Raw genomic sequence first — 21,254 nt, 5'->3', positions numbered from 1 at the left:
CGCAAGCAGACGCAGACAGACACACTCAAGCAGACGCAGACAGACACACACGCACACACGCAGACAGACACACACACACACACACACAGACACACACGCACGCAAGCAGACGCAGACACACGCACGCAAGCAGACGCACACACACGCAAGCAGACACACACACACGCAAGCAGACACACACACACGCAAGCAGACACACACGCAAGCAGACACACACGCAAGCAGACACACACGCAAGCAGACACACACGCAAGCAGACACACACGCAAGCAGACACACACGCAAGCAGACACACACGCAAGCAGACAGACACACGCAAGCAGACAGACACACGCAAGCAGACAGACACACGCAAGCAGACAGACACACGCAAGCAGACAGACACACGCAAGCAGACAGACACACGCAAGCAGACAGACACACGCACGCAGACAGACACACGCACGCAGACAGACACACGCACGCAGACAGACACACGCACGCACGAAGACACACGCACGCACGAAGACACACGCACGCACGAAGACACACGCACGCAAGAAGACACACGCACGCAAGAAGACACACGCACGCAAGAAGACACACGCACGCAAGAAGACACACGCACGCAAGAAGACACACGCACGCAAGCAGACAGACACACACGCAAGCAGACACAGACACACACGCAAGCAGACACAGACACAGACACACACGCAAGCAGACACAGACACACGCAAGCAGACACAGACACACGCAAGCAGACACACACACACGCAAGCAGACACACACACGCAAGCAGACACACACACGCAAGCAGACACACACACGCAAGCAGACACACACACGCAAGCAGACACACACACGCAAGCAGACACACACACGCAAGCAGACACACACACGCAAGCAGACACACACACGCAAGCAGACACACACACGCAAGCAGACACACACACGCAAGCAGACACACACACGCAAGCAGACACACACACGCAAGCAGACACACACACGCAAGCAGACACACACACGCAAGCAGACACACACACGCAAGCAGACACACACACGCAAGCAGACACACACACGCAAGCAGACACACACACGCAAGCAGACACACACACGCAAGCAGACACACACACGCAAGCAGACACACACACGCAAGCAGACACACACACGCAAGCAGACACACACACACGCAAGCAGACACAGACACACGCAAGCAGACACAGACACACGCAAGCAGACACAGACACACACGCAAGCAGACACAGACACACACGCAAGCAGACACAGACACACACGCAAGCAGACAGACACACACGCAAGCAGACACAGACACACGCAAGCAGACAGACAGACACACACGCAAGCAGACACAGACACACACGCAAGCAGACACAGACACACGCAAGCAGACACAGACACACACGCAAGCAGACACAGACACACACACAAGCAGACAGACACACACGCAAGCAGACAGACACACACGCAAGCAGACAGACACACACGCAAGCAGACAGACACACACGCACGCAAGCAGACACAGACACACACGCACGCAAGCAGACACAGACACACACGCACGCAAGCAGACACAGACACACACACACGCAAGCAGACACAGACACACACACACGCAAGCAGACACAGACACACACGCAAGCAGACACAGACACACACACGCAAGCAGACACAGACACACACACACGCAAGCAGACAGACACACACACACGCAAGCAGACACAGACACACACACACGCAAGCAGACACAGACACACACACGCAAGCAGACACAGACACACACACGCAAGCAGACACAGACACACACACACGCAAGCAGACACAGACACACACACACGCAAGCAGACACAGACACACACACACGCAAGCAGACACAGACACACACACACGCAAGCAGACACAGACACACACACACGCAAGCAGACACAGACACACACACACGCAAGCAGACACAGACACACACACACGCAAGCAGACACAGACACACACACACGCAAGCAGACACAGACACACACACACGCAAGCAGACACAGACACACACACACGCAAGCAGACAGACACACACACGCAAGCAGACACAGACACACACGCAAGCAGACACAGACACACACACACGCAAGCAGACACAGACACACACACACGCAAGCAGACAGACACACACACACGCAAGCAGACAGACACACACACACGCAAGCAGACAGACACACACACACGCAAGCAGACACAGACACACACACACGCAAGCAGACACACACACACACACGCAAGCAGACACAGACACACACGCAAGCAGACACAGACACACACACACGCAAGCAGACACAGACACACACACGCAAGCAGACACAGAGACACACACGCAAGCAGACACAGACACACACACACGCAAGCAGACAGAGACACACACACACGCAAGCAGACAGAGACACACACACATGCAAGCAGACAGAGACACACACATGCAAGCAGACAGAGACACACACACATGCAAGCAGAGAGACACACACACATGCAAGCAGACAGAGACACACACACATGCAAGCAGACGGAGACACACACACATGCAAGCAGACGGAGACACACACACATGCAAGCAGACAGAGACACACACACATGCAAGCAGACAGAGACACACACACATGCAAGCAGACAGACACACACACATGCAAGCAGACACAGACACACACACATGCAAGCAGACACAGACACACACACATGCAAGCAGACACAGACACACACACATGCAAGCAGACACAGACACACACACATGCAAGCAGACACAGACACACATGCAAGCAGACACAGACACACACACACATGCAAGCAGACACAGACACACACACACACACACACACACAAAGCAGACACAGACACACACACACACACACGCAGACACAGACAAAAAGAGAAAGACATAAAGATAGAGATATAAAGAGACAAGGAGTTCTGCAGTTTGGAGATTCTAGAAGCTAGATTAGGAGCCAGTGATAGTACCGAGACTGCAGCCAACTACAAAGGGAATAGTTTCATACAGTCTACACCATCAGATGATGTAATCGTTAATATTGCAGGAACCAAAATGAATAACGTTCAAGTACAAAAAGAACTGGTTAGGTTTATAATATTACTGCTTTTCAAGCAGGGAACAAAGACATCCCCTGTTTACGCAGTGCTGCAAAAATCTCCAGGGTATTGTGTTCAATCCCACCATGTTGTACAGGGTTTAAAACAAATACTGTTTTCAGAGCACCTGTCTGTTGCTGTACAGAAACATACTTACAGCTTAAATGATTGTGGTTAAACTGGGAATTTTGCAGACCTCAAAGTGGGGGAAAATATAGCCGTGATCTAACAATATAAACTGTACCTATTAAACGGAACACCTATTAAAATCTACACACAAATTTAATTAGCAGGTCCCCAAGGGGGCGCGGGAGGAAACTGAAACACAGCATACATTGTGTTGGCATGGTGCAACTGAACAGGGTTAAACAGTGAGCACAGTGGTGAATACAGGTTCATTCCCCTCCTCCCCATCCCATGTCACTGTGCTCTTGGTTGCTGCCACAACATGAGGACATCAACTAGAAGAACAGGCTCTTTTTCACCTGGAACAAAGAGAGAGAGAAACTTGGGGGGGGGGGGGGGGGGGGGGGGGGGGAGTTGCCCTTCAACCACTCTCCTGGACCTTCAAGCAGCTAGCCCAGAGCAACAAGTTGCCCAGCCTGCTTGGCTGTAACCAGTGCTTGGCTCAAGAAAGAATAGATGTGGAGATGCCGGTGATGGACTGGGGTTGACAATTGTAAACAATTTTACAACACCAAGTTATAGTCCAGCAAAATAAAATTGCTGGACTATAACTTGGTGTTGTAAAATTGTTTACAAGAAAGAATAGGTTTACAAAAAACTTTTAATCAGAATGAAAACACCCTAAAACGCTCGGAGAACACCATACCACAGAAGCAGAAAAGCTGTATAACACGGGCTGCGGCACCAAGTCTGGGCTTCAAGTCTGGGATCTTCTGCTTCGTTTGTCTTAATGCTATTTAAAATGTTGGTTTCTATATATTGAATGTTCACTGGATTGTAATTTGCGTGCACTGTGGCAATTGTAACAATTACAGAAAAAATGAAACGTCCACAAAGCTTAGCAATATTCAATCAAGACGCCATCTTCTTCAGTTTCAAAAAAAGTCCTCCTGGCGTATAAACATCTGCCAGCTAAAGCTAAACAAAATCCTGATCACCATTTTATGATTGACTGTTGCTAAATCGTCCTCACTGAAATGGAAGAAGCATTGAGCATCAGGGTCTGTTAGATTACTTGCTGATTGAGGAGAAAGAGATGCTCCCTTTGAAGGATCCCTCAACACCCAAACACTCTTCCAACTACTTATCCAAGGTCATTTCAAAACTTAAAAAAAAACAATTCAACCAGTGCTTCAGTTATGTGGAGAGATTGGAGAAGCTGGGATTGTTTTCTTAGAACAGAGATGGTTAAGGGGAGATTTAATAAAGGTGTTGAAAATCATGAAGGGTTTTGATAGAGAAGATAAGGAGAAACTGTTTCCACTGGTGGGAGGGTCGGTAACCAGAGGAGACAGACTTAAGGTAATTGGCAAAGGAACCAGAGTCAAGATGAGAAGAATTTTTTTTTAATGCAACAAGTTATGATGATCTGGAATGCACTGCCTGAGAGGGCGGTGGAAACAGATTCAATAGTAACTTTCAAAAGGGAATTGGATAAATGCTTGAAAAGGAAACACTTGCAGGGCTATGGGGGAAAGTGCACCAATTGGATAGCTCTATCAAAGAGCTGGCACAGGCATGATGGGCTAAATGGCCTCCTTCTATGCTGTACAATTCTATGATTATATACTTAGTGAGAATTGTGCCTACACCCAATTTCATTTAAGACTGTTCACCACTCATATTTTTGGAGACCAGGGGCAGAGGAAAGCAAAGGAACAAGGGAAGAATTCAAAAATTTGACTCTACTGCCATCCAGTGTTGAATAAAATTATGGACATTTATTTGATTCAGAAGAGAGTCTGGTGATCGCTTACAAAAGCAACTTTTTAACACATGAACTTGACAAGAGGAATTGGGTAGAAGGAAAAAAAAAAATCAGAAATGCAATTTGTGTCCATTACCCCGGCAGTTACTGGACTAGTTATCCAGAGAACGTGAGTTCAAATCCCACCATGGCGTTTGAGAATTTAATTTCAGTTTAAAAAAACTGGTACTAGTAAAAGTGACCATGAAGCTGTCGGATTGTCGGAAAAACCCAACTGGTTCATTAATGTCATTTAGGGAAGGAAACCTGAATTCCAAATTGGTCTAGCCAATGTGTGATTCCAGTCCCACACCAACGTGGTTGACTCTTAACTGCCCTCTGAAGTGGCTTGGCAAGTCACTCAGATGTATCAAAAAATTGCAGCACTTCAGAAAGCCCACCACCTTCTCAGGGCGACTAAGGATGGGCAAGGAATGCCGGCCTTGCCAGCGATGCCCACATCCTGAGAATGAATATAAAAAAAGTTGGATAGCCTGCTGAACTGTCTCTGCTTACAAAAGAATGACCACTTGGGTGACAAGGTACCAGGGAATAGCTGGTGCCTGCCAAACCGAACAGCAGTGTGAACTGGGGAAAAAAAAAACATACTACAAATAGATCAATAACTTGCATTTATATAGTGACTTTAATGCAGTAAAATGTCCCAAGGTGCTTCAATTGAGCGTTATCAAACAAAATTTGACACCAAGCCACACAAGGAGATATTAGGACAGGTGACCAAAAGCTTGGTCAAAGAGATAGGTTTTAAGGAGCGTCTTAAAGGAGGAGAGAGAGAGAGAGATAGAGAAGCAAAGGGGTTTAAGGAGGGAATTCCAACGCTTAGGGCCCAGGTAGCTGAAGGCAGGGCCGCCAATGGTGAAGCGATGAAAATCGGGTGTGCACAAGAGGACAGAATTGGAGGAGTACAGAGATAGGAAGGGAGGGAGTCAAAAACAAGGATGAGAATTTTAAAATCGTGGCCTAGTCGGACCGGGAGTTAATTTAGGTCAGCAAGCACATGGGTGATGAGTGAACAGGACCCGGTGCAAGTAATTTGCTCTGAAAGAATTGCAAACAGTTGCGTGTGATTTAGTATGATGCTTTGAAATTAAGATTGATGGTCACCTAGATAATTGCATGACCTGTTTCCTTCCTGCAAAACTGACTGTGTTGATCATAACTTACTGCAGACAGTCCTCTGCTCAGGCATTAAATCAAGTATCTTTGGGTAGAAAATTTCATCACAGGGAAGAGCAGTTCTGCCCTGGACAAACACATCTCATTATCAATGGAACAACAGCAGTGGTCCTGGAATGATTCCAGGGATGAGGGACTTTAGTTACGTGGATAGGCTAGAGAAGCTGGGGTTGTTCTCCTTGGAACAGAAACGGTTGTGAGGAGATTTGATTGGGATATTCAAAATCATGAAGGATCTAGATAGAGAGAAACTGTTCCCATTGGCGAAAAGGTCAAGAACCAGAGGACATAGATTTTAGGTGATTGGCAAAAGAACCAAAGGTGACATGAGGAAAAACTTTTTTTTTTTAAACGCAGCAAGTGGTTAGGATCTGGAAAGCACTGCCTGAGGGGGTGGTGAAGGCAGATTCAATCATGGCCTTCAAAAGGGAATTGGATAAATATTTGAAAGGAAAAAATTTGCAGGGCTACGGGGAAAGGGCAGGGGTGTGACTAGCTGGATTGCTCTTGCGTAGAGCCGGCGCGGACTCGATGGGCCGAATGGCCTCCTTCTGTGCTGTAACCTATGATTCTATGTTCTATGTTCTTATTCAACTGAAATTAATCTTTAATAAAAATGCTGTTCTCCAACAGCTTTCTCTCCCTCCCTGTTGCCCTCAGACTCCCATTTACTCAGTCAGCCATTTGTGGATCCCCAGGCTCCCTTCCAACCAGGTATCAGCCCCACTCTAAGTTCCCCAATGCAGCTCCACTTGCCTCCAATATGCTGCTTAGCCCATTGACTTGAGCAGCTAGCTCTAGCCCCACTGGCAACTACTCCTCCTATTGCAATTTTCTTCACCCAGCGCCTATATCTTCAGGTTGCTGATCACCGAGCTATGGTTCCTGCCCATCAGGTACCACACTCTGGGACCCAGTCATCAACAGTCTGCCTCATTCACAGGCCCCGCTCACTGTTCTCCGCCCTGTGCACTGCCTGTGCCCATAGACTGCTCGCTGAAGCAGAGGTCGACTCTCCCCTGGAGGCTGCACTCATTCTCCTCACCCAGTTCTTGGGTCATATTCCTCCTCCTCCTCCTCTACTTAAAAAGTAATTATATGATCTTCATCACAATTCTTTTCTTCCATTTAATAATATTTTCTAGTATTTTTTTAACTCCATTTTTAACAAATATTACATTTGATCAGATTTAGTTTCTCTATTTACTGTCTCTTCAAAAATAGTTTGATTTTTATTTCTATTTGCCTTTTAAATATGAAAAGTTTTAAGATTTTCTTTTGTGTTCTGCCAAAAATCTAAATTTGCAGTTTATTTTAATCCAGTTGAATACAAAAACTAATTTTAGAGCCTTTGTCATCGTCTACATTAGATCAATACAATACAGGAAGGAGTTTAGTCAAACAATTATTTAGGAGGCACTCACAAGCATCACACTATGATTCGCATACAACAGAACCATATGTTAATTGTTTAAGTGCATTTGCAGCATTTTTTTTGTTGCTTGCTCCAGTTTTCTCCGCTCTACTCCTGAAGGCAGATTTACACTGGGGTACTGCTGGTCAGGCACCAGTTTCTCTCTGCTCCCTTGCCCAAGTAGCTATGCTTCATGTCTGAGCCTGGACATTGGAATCAGAACGGTTACAGCATGAAAGGAGGCCAATCGGCCCATCGAGTCCATGCCTGCTCTATGCAAGAGCAATCCAGTTAGTCCCACTCCCCCGCCCTATCCCCGCAGCCCTGCTAATTTTTTCCTTTCAAGTGCTGATCCAGTTCCCTTTTGAAAGCCATGTTTGAATCTGCCTCCACCACCCCCTCAGGCAGTGCATTCCAGATCCTAACCACTCGCTGTGTAAAAACGTTTTTCCTCATGTCACCTTTGGTTCTTTTCCCAATCACCTTCAATCTAAGCGGGTCATTTTAATCTAACCCGTTGGGTGGGAAGCCCACGGGATTGGACGGAACGTCAGTTTTACACCCTGCCCAATATCCATTGACTTCAGTGGAGTGTAAAATCGGGCAGGATTCAAAACCAGCGTTACGCCCGGTCCAGTCAGTTTCTTGTCCGGCAGATTAGGTTAAAATTGCCCCCACGTATCAGCAGATTATTTCACTGCGACGGTGGTAGTAAGAAACCACAGACAAGCTTGATTCTGGATTTATCCCGCAGAAGTCATTGGGTGGAGACCAGGAGTGAAAGAACTTTGATCCCCTGCGCCCTCCTTGGCCTCACCCAGGGTGCTGAGGACAAGTGTAGTGACCCGGCAGAGATCAGCAAACTCGCCACAGCCTAGCTCAGGAATCAAATCTGGGACCTTTCTGATTTACAAGCATCAGTTCTTCATTGACTGAGCCATTAGACAAGCCCCCTCAAATGTGTTTTTTTTATATTAACTCTTTTAATACAGGGATATATGATACAAATTAGACATCTCAAAGTTAACAAAACAATTTTAAATGTTTGCAAACAACCAATGAAACATTAGATCTGTGATAGCAATGCTGACATGTCCCTCCCAGTGGAGTTTGGGTTTGAAAGAGTTTAATAACCTTGGTCCATCCCTTACCTCAGCAGAGAGAAGACACTATATGAGTTCCTCACAGAGTTCTGGTCCACCTGCAGAAGACTGCTCCTCTTCTTTTCGGTGAGGTCCTGAGTAAAAGGAACAGATCTTTTCACCAGTCTGGGCTCAATTAATTTGAAAGCAAAAGGCTTTTTCCTTCGGTTTGAGTGTGGGGCAAGATTCCTATCTATTACAAGTTTACCGAAAACTGCAACAGCGCTCTCCTGTGGCTTAAATCGCAGACTGCACTAGAACATGCTTTATTTTAAACTTAAACGCAATTATGGAAAAGAACATTATGCAATAATCCTCTTATCTGCATTCCCTTCTGGGGCATCTAGTTTGAGGCAGACTCTTGCAAAGTGGAAACATTTCAAGAAACAATGCATCTATCCCGGCTCAATGTTAATAAATACAATTGACCTACATCCTTACAGTAAACCTACAGCTGTGTCAAATAAATCGTCTGCAATATTTAGCCATAAACTTTAGTACTTGATTGATATTAAAGTGCTACACAAACCAGAATAGTCAATCAAACTAACTAGTTATTTTTAAACTCGGATGGTGTCTGCTGATACAGGGCACTCTAGCTTGCTTGCACAGTCGGGTAAACCAGAAACCACACTGACCCAGCAGAGATTTTTTTTCTTCTTTCTGTACAGACAATATGTACCTTGTGCATGACCCCTCCAAAAAATATAAGTGCCTCACTTTCTAAGAGTTGAAGAGGAACTGATCAGTGTGTTGAGATGTGACGGGCTGAGGAACAGTGGCCTAAATATCTGGTTCCACAGCCTGACCAACTTGCCCAATTACACCAGACATCAGGTAAGCACACAAATCAGGCACATCAGTCCTCTATAAGCAGTTTACAGTGTACCACGTTAACTTGACAACTGCGACCACCAAGTTACCAGTGTAAGCTGCAAGTTTGCAAATTAACGCTTACTGCTTCAATACAATGGGCTGGTCACCAATTCAGGCAATTGCACCAAACCCACAATTTAAAAAAACAAAGCAAAGTACTGCGGATGCTGGAAATTTGAAATAGAAACAGGAAATGCTGGTAACACTCAGCAGGTCTGGCAGCATCTGTGGAGAGAGAAACAGAGTTAATGTTTCTGGTCAATGACCTTCCATCAGAACTCAGAACTTCAGATAGGTCACCGACCTGAAACATTGACTGTTTCTCTCTCCACAGATGCTGCCAGACCTGCTGAGTGTTTTCCAGCAATTTAAAAACATTTCAGAGCAGCTCAGCACCATGGATTTAGTAAAGTGCAGATATGAGCCATAATTCAGTCAACAGAAGAATTGTTAGGAACAGAAAAAGGTCTTTGGACCCAAACGAGCCATTCCCTTTTTGACACATCAACCCTAGCTAACCACCACCTCTCAATATCCCTCAACTGCTTCTATCTCTAGAAATGCATTGACATGCCTCTTGAGCTCATTTATACTGAATGTTTGAGCAGCCTTTTCTGGTAACTTAATTCACAACTTAATTACCCTTCGGTATAATAGGTCCACCTGATTTCACCCCTCCACCCCCCAATCCAAAGGCTATAAGGCCCACTGGCAGAGCACCCACTTTTATATCTGAGTTGGTGTTTGCCCTTAGACCACTAGGAAAATATTGATAAGAATGTAACCAGAAAGAGAGAAGAATTTATATTCTCACCAAAGGCAAAAACTGAACGATATGAACATAGAAGAAAAAGGTCTTACCTTGTGATCAAAGGGTGTTCCGTAGTAGCCATCGTTCAATCCGAATATTACCTCATTGGGATTATGTGCACGAATCTAAGCCAAAAAAAAATATCCATCTCTAGTTAAAAAATTTACAAGTAGCACAAGCAGAGTGTACAATATAATGATGCAACAGTATTTGCAATTGGTATTTTCTTCTTTGCCCTCTCCTGGTCCCAAAGCAATTACTTACCTCTCAAGTTTTTCAAAAAGCTCACAGAAGATTGCTGTAGTTTACTCTTGATAATTCAGAGTCCTTTTTTTTTTTACACGAAAACAATTTGGGTTATCCGGTAAATTGAATTAAGCAGGTAAAGCTCGTCAGGCAAACTCCTAAAAATGATCCCACGGCTCTATTCAAACAGCAGCATGGAGCTCCCCCTAAGTCCCCATCAACATTCCTCTTTCACTCACCAATAGAAACAGGTCATTCATTTAATTTGCCTTTTGTGGGATCTGGCTGCACGTGCCAATTGGCTGGCATATATAACCACATAACAGTAACTGCACTTCCAGCGAGTTACTTTTTGAAGCGTTTTGGGATGTCCTGAGAGATGTGATGAGGTGTTACATAACTGCAAGCTCTTTCTTTCTAATATATTACATCTTAATAATATAAAAAAGATGTAGATTTGTTTAACTCTGGTACATCGCCTGGGCATGACTATGACCACAGGCAACTGTCAAACTGCAGCCATTGATCACGGCCACGCTCATGCACCAACCCCAAATAATAGTTTTAAGACCCAAGGCTTCAAATATTTATACTACCTACTGCAGTGGGCTTTGAAATACACCTTACAGCTACTATATGGCGCAGAATCGGATACTATAAGCTAATAGCTCATATCAAGGTCACAATTGGGCCCATCAAACATAGTCATATTCTCAATTAGTGAGGAAATGCAATCCAAAGAGAATGCATGGCCCATTAGCAAACAAACAGGGTGTAAGTGACTCAAGCAGCCAAGGAAGGCCCCCCTGGTCCATTTGACCTGCTCAGCTGAATGAGGATGCATGGAGGTGAGCCTGAAGAGACAGAAGATTTTTTTTTAAAGCGTAAAATGGCAAGGGCCAATTTAAAAGGAAAGAAAAGTCAAAATGTGAAAAATGCATATTTGCTGTGTAATAAACACAAAATATGAACTCAAGTCAAAACTGAAACTCACTGAGGATTGTCCTCTTTCGATCAGTAAACTTGTGGCAGAGGTCAGAGTGGAATAAGCTTTAACCGAATTGGGGTGCATCTCCAGTGTGATGGGACATGTGCCCGCTACATGACTGTGCCCCTGACCCAGTGCAATTTTCTAGCCTCAGAATCGACACATTGTTGGTGGAGATTTGCCACGGCAGGAGTCACATTACCAGCAGCCTTCGAGCTGCTGGTAAAACTGAATTATCATCTTAAATGTTGAATTTAGAGCCAAGATCAATGCAATTGATTACGCAGGCTTTCTGGATTAAAAAAATTAAACTCCCCTTCTGCCACTGTAACAAGACTAGAGGCCTGGAATGAACACGATCCCTGGCATCCAGCATTGCTATGGTGCAAATGACAGGAAATACTTCAGATGGCAAACTTCTCTTTTTGTATGTGCTTCACCCTGCTATAGGAAATCAGGGGTTGGAAACATTGGCAGAGATGTGGCAGAGAGTTTCTTTGACACATTTCCTGCCCTACCCACAATCAATCAATAAATAAAGCAAGCAACAGAGGGAAGGCCACTATATTTAAAGAGGAACAGGGAGATTCCCCGGATGTAAACACAACCATAAGATTCCAGCTTGGATTCCCAGTTGGTGCTGAGGTAGCTGTCAGCTGTAAGGCAAATACTATTGGCGTTAGCATCCCTGAGGGAGGGTGAGGGCTAATATTCCCAAGCCAGATTGCTACTTAGTGATCCCTACTACAATGGGCGAACAGTAATGTATTTGACTATGATACGGTTCCTCTCCTATCCACCAAATACTCAACGTCCAAAAATTTGAAACTCTTGACCAAATTATCAAGATACTAACTATTAAAAGATAGCACGAGGTGTTCAGCATTGAATTCCTGCTTCAAAAGAACCACACATTCCCAAAACAGTCTTCAGTAACTCCTATTCCCTGGTTAAGGAAATAAAGCACAATCAAGAATGCATCTGATGTACTAACAAGGGTGTAATGGTCTGGGGCAGGGGGTGGAAGGAGATTCCATTCACCTCATCTCATACAGGCTCACTACCTGAACCACATGCTTCCCAGTTTTCTTCCAGATCCTTTGGAAATCAGGGTTGTTTTTTTTTTTTAAATGCTCTGACTGTTTGTTGTAAAATCAGTTTGCTTGTTCCACTGCTTCATTATGTGAAGATCTTAACTTCATCACCTCAGGTGATGACATTTCCGATCGCTCAAACTACTGCATATTTCTCAAATACTTGAAATAAAAAAGGGTTTTATCTGCTAGAGAAGAGAGACATCGTGCATTCATTGAATAAATATTGAAGGGTACAGAAAAAGTACAAGGAAATAAAAGTAGATATGGAGCTGGCAGACAATGGGCCAAATGGCTTCCTTGCGTGCTCAAATTTCTAGCATACAATTGCATTTAAAAGTTTTGTACTTTTATCTTTTTTCTTTGTCCCACTGACCTCTGGGATTTTTGAATTCCTACCAGGATCATCAGGCTGCAATTCCAGGAGATCCTTTCCTAAACTCCTCAGTGCCTGCTCATACCGAGTCACTGCCAATTATTGTTTATTTTGCCCTTGTTCATAATTCTTACCCAAATTATTTCTATTCTCACCCTTTTTTTCTGTTTTGCCTACTCCTGCTGTGTTTTTTTTAATAACTGCCTAACTTAATTGACTCCTTTGCAAAATATTACAAACGTCCATCACTTACCCAACTGCTTAGTGATGCCGATAATGTTAATATTTTGTTAGCTGCTTATACCTTTAATTCCAGAATACCCAAGTGTTTCTTGCATTAGTACAAAATATTTAAGTTTACCCTTCAACACCTCTTCATTTGAGCCTATACTGTACATCCTGGACCCTCCACCTGCCAAATCTAGTTTAAACAACTCTTTTTCTGCTTATTTACTGACTGAAGGGACTGCTGCTGAGTTCAACATCCTGTGCACTTCAGTTTCTGACCAAGGTTTGATGTAATGAAAACTCCCCGAATAACCACCAGCACTTAAAATATTTACCTTATGGTTTTTACACTGTGGTTTCCAACAGAAACTATGATGTTTACTAATTCCCACCGACCCTCTGACCAATACCCACTACAGTACTGTTCTATCAAACAAATTATTTTTGGCTTCCTCAGCATTCTACTTAGATGTCAGCCATAGCTCAGTGGTGGCACTTGAACCCTCGACCTTATGACTCAAAGGCACGAGTTCCACTCCAGGGACTTGAGCACATAATCTAGGCTGACATTTCAGTGAAGTATGGAGGGAGTGCTGCACTGTCGGAGGTGCCATCTTTCAAATGAGACATTAAACCTTAAGTGGACGCAAAAGATCCCATGGCACTATTTCGAAGAGCAGGAAAGTTCTTCCCGGTGTCCATGCCAATATTTATCCCTCAACTGACATCACTAAAACAGACTATCTGGTCATTATTGTTGTTTGAGACCTTGCTCTGTGCAAATTGGCTGCCACGTTTCCTACATTACAACAGTGACTACACTTCAAAAGTACTTCACTGGCTGTGAAGCGCTTTGGGATTTCCTGAGGTCATGAAAGGCGCTATATAAATGCAAGTCTGTCCATCTTTCTTTTTATCACATCAAATTCCCCAACTATGATAAAAACCCACTTTTCACTGGTGCTCTCCAACAAGATCTCTACTGCACCTTGAAACTATGCACTTAATTCTTAAATTTACTTTAAGCAGATTAACATCTCTATCACAATTTCACAGCCTGATCCTCTACCTGGGTTATTTACTTCATACTGTGGCAAGATACAAGCAAAATAGAGATAACATACACACAAACTATCCAGTAAGCACAGCTGCAATATCCCATTTAAAAATAAAGCAGCTAATTTACCAGAATCACATGTACCAGGAATCATTCAGGAGCTATGCCGCAAATGGAGAATTGCAAATGTTACACCCTTGTTCAAAAAAAGGGTGTAAGGATAAACCCAGCAACTACAAGCCAGTTGGTTTAACCTCAGTGGTGGGGAAACTTTTAGAAACGATAATCCGGGACAGAATTAACAGTCACTTGGGCGAGGGTTGATTGATTAGGGAAAGCCAGCACGGATTGTTAAAGGCAAATCATGTTTAACTAACTTGATTGAGTTTTTTTTTTTAAAAGGAGGTAACAGAGGGGGTCGATGAGGGCAATGCGGTTGATGTGGTGTTTATGGACTTTCAAAAGGCGTTTGATAAAGTGACGCATAATAGGCTTGTCATCAAGATTGAAGCCCATGGAATAAAGGGGGCAGTAGCAGCACGAATACAAAATTGGCTAAATAACAGGAAGCAGAGATTAGTGGTGAACGGTTGTTTTTTGGACTGGAGGGAGGTGTACAGTGGTGTTCCCCAGGGGTCGCTGCTGGGACCACTGCATTTTCTTGATTTACATTAATGACTTGGACTTGGGTGTACAGGGCACAATTTCAAAATTTGTAGATGACAAAACATGGAATTGCAGTGGACAGCGAGGAGGGTAGTGATAGACTTCAAGAGGATATAGACAGGCTGGTGGAATGGGCGGACACGTGGCAAATGAAATTTAACGCAGAAAAATGCGAAGTGATACATTTCGGTAGGAAGAACGAGGAGAGGCAATATAAACTGGAGGGCACAATTTTAAAAAGGTTACAGGAACAGAGAGATCTGGGGGACTATGTGCACAAATCGTTGAAAGTGGCAGGGCAGGTTGAGAAAGTTGTTTAAAAAAAAGCAAACAGGATCCTGGGCTTTAAAAATAGAGGCACACAGTACAAAAGCAAGGAAGTCATGATGAACCTTTATAAAACACTGATTTGACCACAACCGGGGTATTGTGTCCCCTTCTGGGCACCGCACTTTAGGAAAGATGTGAAGAGAGAGTACAGAAAAGATTTACTAGAATGATTCCAGGGATGAGGGAATTCGGTTACGTGGATAGACTAGAGAAGCTGTTCTCCTTGGAACAGAGAAGGTTGAGAGGAGATTTGATAGGTATTTAAAATCATAAAAGGATCTAGAGAGGATAGAGAGAAACTGTTCCCATTGGCAGAATGGTCAAGAACCAGAGGACATAGATTTAAGGTGATTGGCAGAAGAACCAAAGGTGACATGAGGAAAAGCATTTTTACACAGCGAGTGGTTAAGATCTGGAATGCACTGCCTGGGGGATGGCGGAGGCATATTCAATCGTGGCTTTCAAAAGGGAACTGGAAAAGTACTTGAAAGGAAAAAATGTGCAGGGCTACGGGGATAGGGCAGGGGAGTGGGACTAGCTGGATTGCTCTTGTAAAGAGCCAGCATGGACTCAATGGGCCAAATGACCTCCTTCCGTGCTGTAACCTTTGATTCTATATTCCCCCCTACACAAGATCAGCGTCATATGCACTTAATACTATATATTTACTTTAATTGAGTTGACAGCTGTATAATTCCTTAACCCAATATAAGTTTGAAAACTCAATATCCCTCAATGGAATCACATTATAAAACTCTTTAAATTCTTAACTAGAATTATCACACGTATTTATCAGATATTTCAACTCTAGATCACAAATCAGATGACATTTAAAAGTACACGCAGGAACATCAGCATGTAATTTTTTTTTAAATGCCCAACAGTAAAAACACTGCTCGATGTGATACTGAACCACACAGACAAGGGCGATTTGAGCCCAGGTGACAGCAGAAGTGTTACAATTGTCCTCAGCACCACTGCAACGAAGGGGAAGGGGGGAAAAAAAATAGCAGCTCAGGCTCCTGATCTGGATTGCTTTTCAGTGACCCTGCTGCAAAAAGTGCATGTGTGGACATCAGGGATGGGACAAGTTCCTCTTAAGCTCATGTAGCAAAATTGTAAACACTTTTTTCATACAATTTCACTACAAACAAATGACGAACAGAGGAAATCTTCCACCCTAAAGAGGTTCAACAGAGTTCAACAGCAAGCTGACTCTGTCACAGCTGAGAAAAAAGAATGGCAATTCAGGGGATTCAAGAGACACTCTGGACACTCTTGATGTAACTTGTAATATTACTGATGAAAACTGGGACAGGGTCAAGCGCTCACTCAGGGAATGGAGTGTGACATGGAGAACACCTGCAGAACAAAGAAGGTAGTTGCCATAGATTTCCAATATATATCTCAATACCTTATATCTACTTAGAATAAGTGAGCCTAAGATCTGCATTTTACCTGCTGTCCCAAGTATTTGAGTCCATCAAGATTCACCTTCCACTCAATGACCAGATGATATTGTCCCTTCTTTCCTCCCCAGATCCTCACCAAGAAACATGAAACGGAAGTATCAAGGCGGTCTGGCATCAAGCCAAAGTCTAAACTCCTCCATGTTGGATTCTGCATCACAGGAAAAAAGGAAAAGAAAAAATATAATTAAACATAGTGAAACCCATGCAGAGTATGAAACTGGGAGGAAGCAGAGTTAATCATTTTCATTGGTGGGGGGGGGGCGGGGAAAGTGCTGCAGAAATCTCATTTACATCAAAAGTATTTTAGTTTCTCCTTCAATGTTGTGCTCTCTTATTCATCACTTACACCCTAGTCTCCTGTGGAACAGACTGCCAAGTGGAGACAGATAGCGTCAACAAACTGACAATGGAACCGGATAGTTTTTTGATGAAAGAGTCATTAGGGGTTTCTGAGAGCATAGTACGGTATTTTTGGAACTTTGGGACCAAACAGATGGTCATTTCTGGTCTTGTTCCCACCAATTCCTATATTTAAAAAAAACATAAAATAAAGAGAGAAAAATGGCAAATGTTGAAAATACAGGTCTCTTAGTATCTATAAAGAGCAAATATGTTGGCATTTCAATTGTAGACCTTTCATTACAGTTCATGTACTGCTCCTATTACTCCCAAATGCATTTTAATTACCAGCAAATGTGCTTTGAAGTGAAGAACTCAGATTTCACAACGACATGGAAGTTTTCATATCTTCCTGGATATTCACCACTGTATTTGTGACATGAATTTTCTATTGTTAATCTGATCTATTTACTGTTTAATGTACTGTGTGGCAGATTAGAGATCTTTTCTGTTTCATTTAATTATACTGTTGGACCAACTTTTGAGTCAGCCCAAAAGAGATTTGCACACACCCAACCTAAACATTGCTGAAGCCACCTGTATTCGGAGGTTTATTTGCATGATTTGTTCAAGCTTAAAAAGGCATGCAGAGGCTTAAAGGGGTAGCTTGAAGCTTTTTTCGGTTTGTTACTAATATAAAGGAAGAAACAATTCAAGGAGAAAGCCATAGAAAAGTGATGAAGTTGTGTGCTCCGACAAACACCGTCTTCTGTCTCATGTATTTACGGATCGGAGACTGATTAATGGCCCCTGTGCCAGCCTGGAGGGATCTGAAAGCATAAATTCAGGACCGAATAGGCCTCGACAGCTACTGGCAGTGCCACGTGGGTCGTGGAGTTTGACTGGACATCTTTTTGAAGCGCGCAGCGCAATTTAGTCATTGGCTGCTTGGTGATGCTAAGCTCTTGCATTGTTCCTCAGCCAAGTCCAGAGAAGTCTACATTTTCTGATAGATATTACTGGAAGGATAACACTGGGTAGGAACCCTTCCCCTCTCTAACTTAACATGGCTTCCCCTGCATCCATGTATTCTCATCAACCTTCTCCAAGTAACAAAAATAAAGTGAGATTCACATAGGGATACTCACTGAGTGAAGGGGTTCAGCAGGAATAACAATGACTAACCCTAGTGCTGCCTTACAAAGCCCTTTCATCCACAGAGTCGAACAGAAGAGAGAAAAAAAAAGTTTGGAAAAAACTCACTCCCAGTCAAAACAGCTAAACTTGAATTGCAGCTCCAAGTTTCTGGCTTGCTTTTTAACTAATTTTTTATGTAAAACTACAACCTAGCAATACTCAACAGCAATTAATATGGTTTCAATGGAGCGGAACATCAGACAGCTTCTATAAACAGGTGGCCGATTCATAACTACAGTTTTGCGCCCGGACAGCAAGTTGAAAATCTACCCCCATTGCCACCAGTGTGAACCAAATTTAGGTATTTTATTAAGCTGTTCCCACTTGCAAGGCTCATTGCACTTCCCATAAGTGAACCTCACTTCCCCCCTGCTAAGCAGAAGCTGCAGCCCTGTGGTCAGCAACCACTGCAGCAACTGCGTACTCTTTAGTACTCTCACAATCTCAGGTTCAGAATTAACTGACTAGATTTATTGATAGAAATTAAACAAGAAGGACACACACAGCAGCACAGGCTCACATACAATGATAGCAAATCTACCAAGTCTTGGAAAACTATACTCGGCCCCTGGCCCTAACGTATGTAGTGGGAGTCTCTTTACCAACAGTCTGTAAGACACTCCAGAACGCATTTTCAATTCTGTTTCACCCTGACTACTCATGCTTTCATTATTCAGAGTCTGTCCCTCTGATATGTCCCATAAGCCTTTGAACTGCTTGGAATGTATGGCAAATTCCAGATATACAAAGGAAAAATGATTAAACTCTGCTGCCCATATCCTACACCATACCAAGTCGCGCTCACCCTTCACCCGTCCAGACCTACATTGGCTCCTGGTCCCCCAATGTCTCAAATTTAAATTCTCATCTTTGTCTTCAAATTCCTATCTCCGTAATCTTCCACAGCCCTTCAACCCTCTGAAAACTCTGCATTCCTCTGCTCTGGCCTTTTGTGCATCCCCCAATCCACCATCAGCAGCCATGTCTTCAGTCGTCAAGGCCCTAAGCACTGGAATTCCCTTCCTAAACCTCTCCACCTTCCTCTTCTCCTTTAAGGCCCTCCTTAAAACCTACCTGACCAAGCTTTTAGTCACCCCTTCCAATATCTCAGTCATTGGCACAGTAACAATTTTTGTCTGATTATGCTTCTGAGAAATGTCATGGCATGTTTTTCTACATTAAAGGATCTATATAAATGCAAGTTGTTGTTATTTATGGTTTATTTCGACCTAGGACAATCCCAAATCCAAGCTGAATGAACTACAGGACAGTGATGTTTACACCACTCCAACTATGCCTTCCTGGAAGTCAAAGACAAAAGCCACTTTCTGGATGCCAGACACTAGAGTTGGGCAGCCAGCACAAGGTATTCATTTTTTAAAAAAAATTCTCGGGATGTGTGCGCGTTGGAAAGGCCAGCATTTATTGCCCATCCCTTCTTGTGGCAGTTTGATACAGCTGCTTTAAATGGCTTACCAGGCCAATTCAGAGAGCATTAAGAGTCAACCACATTGGTGTGTGGGACTGGAGTCACATGTAGGCCAGACCAGCTAAGGTCAGCATGTTTACTTCCCTAAAGGATATTAGTGAACCAGTTGGATTTTTACAACAATCCGACAAATTGATGGTCACTTTAACTGATACCAGCATTTATTTTTTTAAAACTGAATTGTAATTCTCAAACTGTCGTGGTGGTCAGTTCTCTGGATTATTAGTCCAGGCCTTTGGATTACTAGTCCAGTAATCTAACCATTACACTATCGTCCCAGTTGTTGTAACTAGATGCAAAAGAAGTTTGATTTTTTTTTAAAAAGGTAATTGGGCCAGTAGGAAGCAGATGCAGTTCAACAAGGGTAAGCATAAAGCCAGGAACCAAATGAGGGCGTATTTATTAAATGGAACAGCAGTACAGCCTGATCAGTAAAAAGATCTCTGGGTTATTGTTAAACCAGATCTAGGATATCAAACCCATGCTTCATTGAGTTAAAAAAAGGCAAAAAAGAGCCTTGGTTATAGTATCAGCGGGACAGAAACTCACATCTTGCTCTAGTTTTTCTCCTATCACCCCGCATGCCCTCTCCGATCTCATCCTGCCCACGAGACCAACCCCCTGCTCCCTCGACCCTATTCCTGCCAAATTGCTGGCCACTTAACTTCCCTTCCTGGCCCCCATGCCAGCTGATATTATTAAACAATTCCCTCTGGTACTGACCCCATCCCTTTCAAATCAGCAGTCATCACCCCCCCTCCTCAAAAAACCCATTCTTGACCCCCTTTGTCCTTGCAAACTACCGCCCCATCTCCAACCTCCCTTTTCTCTCCAAAGTCCTTGAACACGTCGTCGCCTCCCAAATCCATGCCCATCTTCCCTGCAACTCCGTGTTTGAACCTCTCCAATCTGGTTTCCTCCCCTGCCATAGCCATGAAGCAACCCTTATCAAAATTACAAATGACATCCAATGTGATTGCTAATTTAAATTACTGGACTGCGGTCACACTGTAAATAACAAAGTAGGAATTTCATTCTCAAAAAATTCAAAACAGATAATTCCAATTAAGCAACTCGAAATTGAAGAGAAGACTATAGTAGTTTAGTTCAAACCATTAAGATGAGTTCTCTCAAAAGCAAAGGAAGATGAAGTTTAGCCCAGTTTTTAAGATAAAAGAAACTTTTAAGTGCAGGGTAATTTTATGTATGAAGTTTTGCAAAATTCACAGCTCTCATAAGCACCAAAGAGCATTTAAGGCAGATATCAAAAACAAAA

General features: G+C 43.5%; 2 protein-coding genes across 2 annotated transcripts in view; both read right to left on the bottom strand.

Annotated features, from left to right (window-relative positions):
- Positions 1–21,254, bottom strand: part of uvrag (UV radiation resistance associated gene) — a 260,049-nt gene that overhangs the window by 200,571 nt on the left and 38,224 nt on the right. Inside the window, exons 4-6 of the mRNA XM_067985644.1 lie at positions 16,940–17,101; positions 10,547–10,621; positions 8,819–8,904 (exon numbers count right to left, since the gene is read on the bottom strand). Coding sequence (XP_067841745.1) covers positions 8,819–8,904; positions 10,547–10,621; positions 16,940–17,101 — 323 coding nt within the window. The remainder of the gene's footprint in view (positions 1–8,818; positions 8,905–10,546; positions 10,622–16,939; positions 17,102–21,254) is intronic.
- LOC137322428 (uncharacterized) lies at positions 781–7,314 on the bottom strand (the record flags this gene model as incomplete). Its single annotated transcript, XM_067985349.1, has 4 exons — positions 7,208–7,314; positions 2,745–2,946; positions 2,129–2,450; positions 781–1,232 (listed from the first exon to the last, which is right to left on the bottom strand). Coding segments are annotated over exons 1-4 (1,083 nt in total), but the record flags the coding sequence as incomplete, so codon positions are not given.

The sequence above is a fragment of the Heptranchias perlo genome, chromosome 6 (genome assembly GCF_035084215.1).
Source record: "Heptranchias perlo isolate sHepPer1 chromosome 6, sHepPer1.hap1, whole genome shotgun sequence".
Lineage (NCBI taxonomy): Eukaryota > Metazoa > Chordata > Chondrichthyes > Hexanchiformes > Hexanchidae > Heptranchias > Heptranchias perlo.
Note: the sequence above shows the minus strand (reverse complement) of the source record. Positions and strands in the feature narration are given on the sequence as shown.